Source organism: Epinephelus lanceolatus, chromosome 21, assembly GCF_041903045.1.
Source record: "Epinephelus lanceolatus isolate andai-2023 chromosome 21, ASM4190304v1, whole genome shotgun sequence".
NCBI classification, from domain to species: Eukaryota; Metazoa; Chordata; class Actinopteri; order Perciformes; family Serranidae; genus Epinephelus; species Epinephelus lanceolatus.
The window spans coordinates 31,882,113-31,892,253 of record NC_135754.1 but is presented as its reverse complement, the minus strand read 5'-3'; the positions used below and the strand labels follow the sequence as shown (position 1 = coordinate 31,892,253).

At 43.3% G+C, this 10,141-nt stretch overlaps 1 protein-coding gene across 4 annotated transcripts in view; it reads right to left on the bottom strand.

Moving 5' to 3' along the window:
* LOC117246789 (leucine zipper putative tumor suppressor 2 homolog) overlaps window positions 1-10,141 on the bottom strand; it is a 50,572-nt gene that overhangs the window by 4,746 nt on the left and 35,685 nt on the right. For 3 of the 4 annotated variants that reach the window (XM_033610761.2, XM_033610763.2, XM_033610762.2), the window contains 4 exons: window positions 3,157-3,699; window positions 2,077-2,673; window positions 1,783-1,905; window positions 1,110-1,256 (listed from right to left, as the gene is read on the bottom strand). In XM_033610761.2, coding sequence (XP_033466652.1) covers window positions 1,110-1,256; window positions 1,783-1,905; window positions 2,077-2,673; window positions 3,157-3,672 — 1,383 coding nt within the window. In that variant the 5' untranslated portion in view covers window positions 3,673-3,699. Of the gene's footprint in view, window positions 1-1,109; window positions 1,257-1,782; window positions 1,906-2,076; window positions 2,674-3,156; window positions 3,700-5,622; window positions 5,754-10,141 lie in introns of those variants that run through there. The other variant, XM_078163646.1, reaches the window with a different exon arrangement.

Below are 10,141 nucleotides of genomic sequence, written 5' to 3'. Positions count from 1 at the left end.
CTAATTGAAAACCTTTTCAGAAGGTTTAAGTAAACCAAAACCTAACGCACAACGTATTGAGCAACAAACACATCTATTGATGTTGGATCTTTGTCTGGTTAAAGTAAAACTACCTTCTCACACTCAGCTGAATTTCAATACGTCATTGAGTCTCTACGCTGATGACTGTTACACTCCTGGTCTACAAAACCTTCTTTGAACAGCACAGTGACTCATGTCTTTCTTGTCATCAGAAGTCAGTAACAGCAGCTGAGTTATCAAAGAGGCTTCATGTATCCTCCCTTTTATGAAAAAGACAATGATCAATTAATCAGTCTCGAGGATTAAATACACTGAGAGTCTCAGATCTTTAGACTTACAGGAATTATTCCTTGTGGCACAATTAATTATCTCAAACAGCAGAGAGGATCAATTTTACTATTGATCTGTGTCTGGAGCTCTTAAAGTCGCAGAGGCAGCATGTACTGTTCGTCTGCATGACTGATGACAACTGATTATTTGCATCTTATTAAAGGTTTGTCCCCCTGCTCTCACATGGACAAACAAACCCCTAATTTTGTTGCAGTTATGACAGTGATGACGCCCCAAAAGATCACCATCCACAAGACCATTTTAACCTCTTGTATCAAATGAACGAATGAGTGATCTTTTTATTATAGAAATAAACATAACCATATATGTGTTATGGAGATCTGCCATGGTCAGATTGATGCTTTACAGTAGAAGTCCTGGTTTAATATGTGCTTATAACAGCGCTTAGAGTAATAAGAGTGAGTTTAAGGCAGGATGGGAAACTGTTAAATCAATAAGGGATGTGATGGCACCATGATAAACTTTACAGCCCAAAGCTTTTCTTTTTCATTGTGGTCATAACCCTGCAACTCATAGCAAGTTGGAAGTCGATAATTCCGACTCAGCTTTCCCGACCTCCGCTCTAAATGGGTACCAGTTCACTTGCTTAGTAAAACATGGACTCCCACAGCAAACTGATATTTGTATGTCACGTTTTGAGCCTCAGACGCTTCATACATCCGAGTACAATGGATTGCAACATTACTGCACTTGCTGAATAAAATTTAAGTTTAAGAAACTCCAGTTGTGCCACTCACCTCCCACTTGCTCTCCTCCAGTCGAGGCCCCAGCTGGATCTTCTCGTGCTCATAGGAGGTGCAGCGCTCCTCTAGCTGCTCCCGCTCCTTCAAAAGCTGAGCAAAGTCCTCCTGCAGCTTCTTCTTCTCCTGCTGGAGCTGAAAAACCTGCAGCCATAAACACAGCCAGGATCACTACAAGGTGACTCAGCAGTTCCTACAGGGAGCAGGGGTCTCATTTGTAAAACAATGAGTAGGAACCGTACCAAAAATGGTGCGAGTGCCAAAAATTATTCGACAGTTTCTATAATCAGGCTTCCACCTCACCATCTGCGTCGCCAATTTCCTGTCTCCAAAGTGTTCGTTAGCATGGGTCAAAGTTTCTCCCATATATATCACAACATTGGCGTGAGAAGTGGTGTACGCCTCTTTCAGGGTTTGTTTTGTGCGTACGCAATGTTTATAAAAGTGACTCCAGGTCTTAAAAAATAGTTCTGAAATGAGACCACAATGACCAAAACTCAATTTGATACGATTTGATTTTTACAATTCACATTAACTTACAAATATTACTTTCATGGCTCCGGCAAGCACTGATGTTTTGTTTGGTCATGTTTTACTGTGTTTGTAGAACAATGACAGCACCATTTTTGTGTAGTAGAACTTGGTCAAGCTTTTAGTCAGAGGTTCTGACCTGCAACTGAAGCACCTGCTGTGCACGCTGGGACTTCTGTGAGGCGACCTGCATCCTGGTGGCACAGCTCTGCCTCAGCTCCTCCAGCTCCAGCTCAAAGCGCTTCTGCTTCTCCTCATAAACCTGCAACCAAACACAGGACAACAAAGTCAGTACAACGCAGAGGTTCTGTCTTTGAAAGAGGAGTTTGTAGTTGTTCACTGTGTTGATTCTCCAACGCAGCTTCATGTGTGTCTCTCTGTTAAAACACTGATCAAGATGTCAAGTGAAGTCTGAACCACACCATCTACCAACCTGACAAATTGCAGCTTCATTCTCATCCAGGTTGTCTCTGAGTTGCTGCAGCTCCTGCTCTCTCTCCCTCAGTTTATCCTCCAGGTCCCTCACCACCCCCTCGTAACCCTCCACCGGGCCAGGGGAGCGCCCGGTGGACCCGCTGTCAGACAGAGGTTGTCCTCGGCCACTTAATGAGCCAGAGCCTGTACTCTTACTGGAGGACGAGCGCCCGCTGTCTGAGTTGGAGTGTCCGTGTCCGCTGACTGGTGGGGCGCTTTTCATGGGCTCCAGGTGGCCAGCAGAGGCCTCTCCTGATGCCAGGCTGTAGCCGGCGCTGCTGTAAGGTGGGAGGCTGGAGAGGGAGTTGCGTCCAGAGTCGGTCAGTTGGCAGGAGTGGCTGCTGCCGCCTCCGCTGTTACGGGCTCTGCTGTGCGCGCTGCTTTTCTCAGAGCAGGAAGGCGACGCCTCTATGTGTGTGGGGCTCAGCAGGTTCAGATTGTTTTGGCTTTCGGATACATTGGCACAATGGCGAGGGGAGAGGTATTGCATGGAGGTACGGCTCTTGGGAATGACGGGTTTGAAAGCAGTGGGTCGCAGCACTGTTTTCTCCATGTTCTAGAGAAGGAATACAAAATGGGAGTGTTGAGGCAAGAACAAGAACATCTGAAATAAAGTACCAGAAAATTAATATCACTTCAAACTAATTTTTGGATCACACTGGTAATGCTAACTAAAATGATCACTAACTCAACTCATGATTTTCACTATTTAGAAGTTTAAGTCAAGACAAACTCCATCCGCTGAGAAAATATATCTGGATATACACTCAGTTGACAGTTTAGTCGACACAGCAGGCTAAAACTAATGCAGTCTAATACAACAGTCCTGCCATAACTGGCACCTTCATCAGGTTTTAATTTTCCGTTTTTGTTGAAAAGAGAGGTGAGATGGGTGTTTCTCTTATTTTGTCCACACCATTTATATCCATGAGGGAAGGTAAATAAGAGAAACATATTCAATACACTTTATCAGCACCACAAACTATCTGATTTTGACATAAAATGTAAAAGTAAACTTTTCATTTATTCAAAGACTGACCTTCTCAAGTTTTCCTGACACAGGAATCAGTTTTGGAGGAGGTCCGCCCATGTTACCATTCAACCCTGATCCTTTAGTCTCATCAGCGTCACTTCCTGGGCTCGCGCGTGTTGCATGGTTTTCATTCCAGTCACCTACGTAGTCCTCATTCAGATAGGTATAGTTCCCATTCCCACTCTCCTTCTCCAGCCCCCTGCTGGATGTCGTGGAGCTCTGTTTCTTCAGCGGCGGGATGTTCTGCAGTAATAAGGAATCCAGGGGTGAATCGGAGCCCAGGCAGGAGGCGCCTGGTGTGGGCCGTCGGACCCTGGCTCCCAGCTCACCGATAGGTCGGTGGTCCTGGTAAGGACCCGGGCGGCTGGCGATGAGGCTGCTCACAGACCCCATAGGATCCAGAGTGGAGGATGGTGCGTTGAGGGGGGGTGAAGAGCCAGAGGGGTGTCTCCTGCGGGGTCCTCCACTGAGGCCGGGGTTGTGGGGCTCAGCAGATATGGGCAGAGCCTGAACCAGGGCCATGGTGGCAGCTCAGAGGGGTCACTCGCTCTGGGAGAGAGAACATTACAAAAATGAGGCTTTAATTCATGATAATACAATTATTCTCAACGACAGTTATTTTTTACCAGAGCTATTTTCATGTCCTTGAGAGCAAGTCTCAAGTCATTTGAAACAAGTCCAAGTCAAGTTTTGTCAGTACAAGTTTTGTCAGAAGACTTGACTTTGACTTGTCCTTCAGGACCTGAGACTTGCAATTACAAGTCTAAAGTTTAGTCTGAAGTCCTCCAAGACAAGTCCAAATAGGTGTTGCAACAGCAGGTCTCTAATTCGTAAGAACAAGTTGTTGAAGTCAGAAGTCATACAATAAGAAGTCTCAAATCTCTCCCCAGCTCCTCCTGGGGGACCCAAAGGCGTTCCCAGGCCAGATGAGATATGTAATCCCTCCAGCGTGTTCTGGGTCTGCCCCGGGGCCTCCTACCAGTGGGACGTGCCCGGAACACCTCTAACAGGAGGCGCCCAGGAGGATCCTGATTAGATGCCCGAAACCACCTCAACTGACCCCTTTCAATGAGAAGGAGCAGCAGCTCTACTCCGAGCTCCCTCCGGATGTCCGAGCTCCTCACCCTATCTCTAAGGCTGGGCCCAGCCACCCCACGGAGGAAACTCATTTCGGCCGCTTGTATACGTGATCTCATTCTTTCGGTCACTACTCAGAGCTGATGACCATAGGTGAGGGTTGGGACGTAGATGGACCAGTAAATCGAAAGCTTTGCTGTTATCATAGTGCCTGGTCTGTTTCTTATTGTGTATAACCAAGTTTTGCTAATGGGGAAGACTCGTTCTGAAATCTCAAGAGAGGTGACTTGTTGCAGTAAGACAGTGGTGGAAATGTTAGTGAGAGGAGTGCCAGGAAAAATGTGTTGGAGTACAGAGAGCAAAGCTTCATTGTGCGCTGCTGTCTTGGCCAGGTCTCCCTTGTAAAAGACATTGTTGATCTCAGCAGGACTTGCTTGGTAAAATATGGGTTAAAGAAATAGAATAAATATTTTAAAAAAAAACATGAGAAAATAGGGTCCACATTCACAAATACCAAAGTTGTCCTTCATGAAAAAGTCTCAAGGAAGGCCTCACGTCATTTGAGCAAAGTCTAAGTGAAGTCTCAAATCATTAGAGACATTCAATGATGAGTCTAATGTAATAGAAAACAGATATAAGACAAGTCTCAGGTTGTTAAGGATATGTTCAAGTCTTCATAAGCAAATTGCAAGTCATTTGCAAGTGTTTAAGGCCTCTGACTGCTGACCATTAAAATGACTAAGTATTTGAACATTTTTCTGTCCAAACTGTTGTGTTGGTTTTTTTTTTTTTTTTTTTTTTTTTTACAGAGCTGAAACAAAGACCGTCCTCTGATTTTTAATAATCCCATCTCAGACACTAAATACTGGTTGAAATTGCATGTTTTTCTCTGTCTTTCTGATAAGGTCAGATTCTATCTGTTCAATCACCACACCAGGGTGCTTTCAAGGATTTTTTCTACTATCAACTACAACAGAAGCAAAGCAGAGATGATATACAGTAGACTGAAGCAAACAAATGTCCCACAAGACCATGGTGGCCCACACACAGAGAACCAGGACAGGCCATTCATGAAGCCCATTCAAGCAGCACAAACAGGGCTCTAGGCGTGAGGCAGCAGGAGAAAAGGGTCTCTTTTCATTTGAGATGTAAAATGGCTCCTTACATGCTGGCATTTCCCCTGACAGCAACAAAGGCTACTGTCTCCACATATCTGATCAGCCCGAGGAATAACTAAAAGTTCATAACTGTGGATAATAGAAACACAGAGACGAGGAGACAGGTTGAACTTGCTGTGATACTGTAGCAGTGGGTGTTTAAAGTTGCTGAGTAAATCCTACAGTGCACAAAAAAATATAGAGTTGTGAGAAATATAACGACGTAGGAGGCACTTACTGTTTCACTCCCTCGCTCTCACAGGAATGCTGGTAAATATTGACACTATTAACAGGCGCATACCGACTGTGATGACAACACTGAGTCCCGTGTATGGTGAAGAGTTGAGTGTTGTGTGGAGAACAATGGCCAACAGGACGCATGATGATGAGGTCATGGTGCACTCAGACAACACCAAACAACAGAGCCAGTTGTGCTCTTAAAAACATCACATTGACTCACAGAACATGAGGATATCCGACTGACGGGTGCGTCCTGTTCTTGAGTTTCAGGCTCGTCTAGCAAGTCGCACAAGATATGACAAAAGGTTTTAAAGTATGGCAAGACTGCAGTTCACACTACATCACTCGCAAATTTAGTTTGTTAGAAAATCCCCGCTATGTAGAGAAAAAAACAGGACTTTCTCCTCTTGTTCCACCTAGTCTGCACACCTCTTCACCTGAGGGGAAGACTGTCCGTGTTCGCTAATAAGGTGACTGACAGCAGGCATGCTGGCCAGACACACTTCCAGACTCCACCTGCCAGGACAGGACCATGCCAAGTCATTTTCCAACCTGCCAATTTTGCTAAGAGCCTACAAGACTACCGCAGTGATTTAACTGTGATTACCACACGTTAATTAGCTCATTTATTGTCAGGCTGATCCCTTCTTAAACTCATAATAACTGACTGAGACAAATCTGTTGCAGCAACATGTTGTTATGATATGCAAACACTGTGAAACGACAAAGAAATTTCATGTTCTAGTATCATGTGTGCAGCAGCATCTGTTATTGATTGTGGTGCTTTTTAAAATGGGATTCTTCCTCTGTCATAGGCGTGGTACAAGTTTAACAAAAAAAGTGTTCAGTACAACCATGATGGGTTCCTCAGCCTCTCCAGATTCAGTGCAACCTTGTCCAATCATTGCAACTTTTCAGCACAATTTACCAACCACCATGGTGTGCAATGATGTTGCCAAACTAATTATCTTGTTGCTGACAAGGACACCAAAACAGAGGGAAGGGTCATGATGTCACATTTTGCGTTGGTGCAGACTTTAGTGCCACTTCTACTGAAGTTAATGAGGCGGGCATGGCAAGTCCTTCTTGCACTGTGTGCAACGTTGTGATGGAACACACCAGGAGAGTGGCTGAAATGCGTGGACAACAGACAAAGACAAACGCCACGACAGAGGCTGTTGCATCCAGGGGTAGGATCCGTAGGATCCATACTACGTAGGATCCATACTGAAAATGTACACATGGATAAAGCCAAAAATGGCGTGCACCAAAAAATGTTTAACAGTTTCTACAGTCAGGCTTCCACCTCACCATCTGCACTGCCAATTTACCATCTCCAAAATGTCCGTAAGCGTGGGTCAAAGTTTCTCCCATCTAGTCTGTTTTTATACATCACAACTTTTGCGTGTGACATGATGTACGCCTCTTTCAGGCCTCATTTTGTGCTTACACAATGTTTACAAATGAGACCCCAGATCTGTTGAAAGTGCTGAAAGAATCTAGGCAAGACAGATTAAATATGCATTGTTAGTGGTAATGTTAGTGTAGTATAAATCACACTCTCGGAACACTGCAGTTTAATTGCCATTGGAACAATTCGCCTTTGATTTTTAATGAATTATACAAAAATTAATAAATAAATGAATAAAATATCCCAACTATTCTTCTTCTATTCTATTAGAAAACGCCTAAAATTGCAAATTTTTAGAAAAGCTGCTGTAAAATCCAGCATTTTAGGCCTCAACAATCCCAAAAAAACAATAGCCTTCAAAATCCTGGAGGGACTGATACCTGTATTACTGCATTCAAACAAACAACTGCACAGCAGCAAATTATTATCTAAAATCCATCTGCTCATTGTCTCGTGGGACAGAATTTAACACGTGTCATCAAAGACTCATGCTGCACACTTCATTTACTACCTCAGTGTCTGTATGGAGGAGAACGCAAGTAACTGGCAGCAGGCGCAGCATGTGGTGTTTGGGAGGCAGAATTAACGGTGCTAATGAGCAGAGCCAGCAGGATTAATCTTATGTGATTTCTCTATGCACTGAGAAAAGCTAATTAGTCCGTGACAGTATTTATTACAAATAATCCTTTCAGAATAGGAGGAAATGAGACTAAGTACGGCACTAAGCTAATGGCAGGAGTTTGTTACAAACTGCAGCTGTCAGAAGGAGCCAGTTTACTCAAAATGTTTCAGTCATAAGTGTCCTCCTTGCTGGTTTAATGTCAGTGAGCTCATGTGGTGTTGAGTAGGAAGAACAAAAATAATCCCTATCAGACACAGAGTATGGAGAGAAGGAGAGGCTGCATCACTCATGCCTGTTTTGCATCATCCCCTTTTTTTCACACACTGTATGTGAAGGGCTCTGCTGGACATTTATTCCTTCATCCATGCAGCTGGCATGAATGGAAATTAGACATATTGTCAGATTATTACTTTGGTTGTACAAGGATTTTTTTAATCTTATTTGCCCGGGAAAAATAGTTTTTACAGACTGATCTGATGAGAAAAATCTCAACTTAAGATTGGCTGTTTTTCAGCATTTCATAAATTACTGGTTTTACTTTCTTTGTGCAAACGAGATGAAGACTAAGATAAAACTTTCATTACAATGACCTTCGAAAGCATAATAAAATGTGTATTCAGTCTTTACATGTGTGTGTTTCACTTCGTGCTGCTGCATGTTATTCTGATCATATTTGGTTCATCGGAACTGTTATGTTAAAGATAATAATTCGCAACTTTTCTGCATTAAAATGTCTAAAAACAACAAGACCAAAGTTATATATTTTATTGAGCTGTGCAATTATGTTATCCCAAACTATGTTCAAACCCAGAAAATCTGTAATTTTAATCAAGGATATCATCTGTGTCATTTGGTGGGTGTCGCAGACCATATCAGCATCATATCATATAAAGAAAAAAGGTGAGCATACATTAGCAGGTGGAGAACCATGGATTTGTAACATCAAATTGTTTTATTTAGTGTTTTTACCAGCTTTAATCACCTGGTCCATATGTTCAGGAGAGGAATTATCTGCGGATAATTAGGCTCCCTGTGAAAGACTCCTGAATGATGAACACTATGGGAACATAACCAGGAGAAACTGCCTGCAATGACGACATTGCTCCATGTTCTGCTATTGTTTTGACTGAGAGAACCATAGTGACAGAAAATTACATATTGTACATTTAAGTGACCAGGGTGCTTCCTCAAACGTGAGACGAACATGTTAAATTGCCAACAGATTAACATACAGTGGCGCATGTCTGAAATGGGCTGTGACGTTGTGCTCTTAACCCTCCAACATAAAACTTTACCACACCGTTGGTTTACGCTCATGGTTTTCTTTTTAGTAAGAACTAACCAAGATATGTTGCTGTTACTGTTCTCAAATCAGTATTTCTAGTCAGGGGGAGTGGGTTTGTCGCCCTCTGACTCTCTCCAGATAAGTGAATAAGCTCTAATCCCTCTGGACTCGAGATGACTGAAACTATGCAGGAGGGGACTCTACTAAGGAAAAGCAGAGGGCTCTCAAACTGGTTTTAAAGCCCCCGTCATGATCATGCGATCCTGGTCTCCCTTTTGTTGTCATGGTGACCGGGACTTCAAAACATTAGAGGAGGGAGTAAAGGAGAAGAGGGTCAGAGGGCTGACAGGGAGGCCAGGACCCCCTCTTTAGCATCTTAAAGCCTTCAGTCGTTCTATAGCTCTGACGATCTTCCATACGCTCCCCGTTGGCTCCAATAAAAGATTAATGCACATTAACAAACTAATGACTAGTGGATGAATCCATGACAACTAAACAGAAGGGAATGGAGACAGTATTTCTATTACATGGTGTGAAAATATACTGTAGCATGGCTGCAACTAGCATTTATCTTTGTCAATTAATGTGGGGTATTTTTTTCTGATAATTTGTGCAACTGTTTGGTAAATAAAATGTCAGAAAATAGTGAAATATGCCCAAAGTGTTGTCTTGAGATTGCTTGTTTTGGCCAAACGAAAGTCCAAAGCCCAAAAGATAAACAATTTACAATCATAAATGATGAGTAAAGCTGCAAAACGTGACGTCTGAGAAGCACATATTACAAAAACAACACATTTACTTATCATATCCGCAGCAAAAATGTCACGGCATGGCACATGAATTATATTCTAACCACCCCCATAATGTCTACAGTGTCAGCTGACTGGCTGTGACCAGATTGTTTTTGTCTGGGAAAGCCCTTCAAAGTTTTAATGCCCCTCAGTCGGACAGCAGACAGACGGACTCAGTCACTCCTCCAGCAGGAGGAATGTGCGGACACACCGGCTAATGAGAGTTAAGACTAAACATGGACAATACTGGTCAGTGTGAGGCCGGGGTGACTCTACAGCCAACTGTTTTCCTGATGTCTCATCATTCACATTGCCGCATGCTTGAGAGAGGAGATTTTAAGTAATATTTCTCCTGCGTCCAGCATTTTGCCACGCGAGCAGCAGCCAACAGCAGCAGCTCTGGGGATC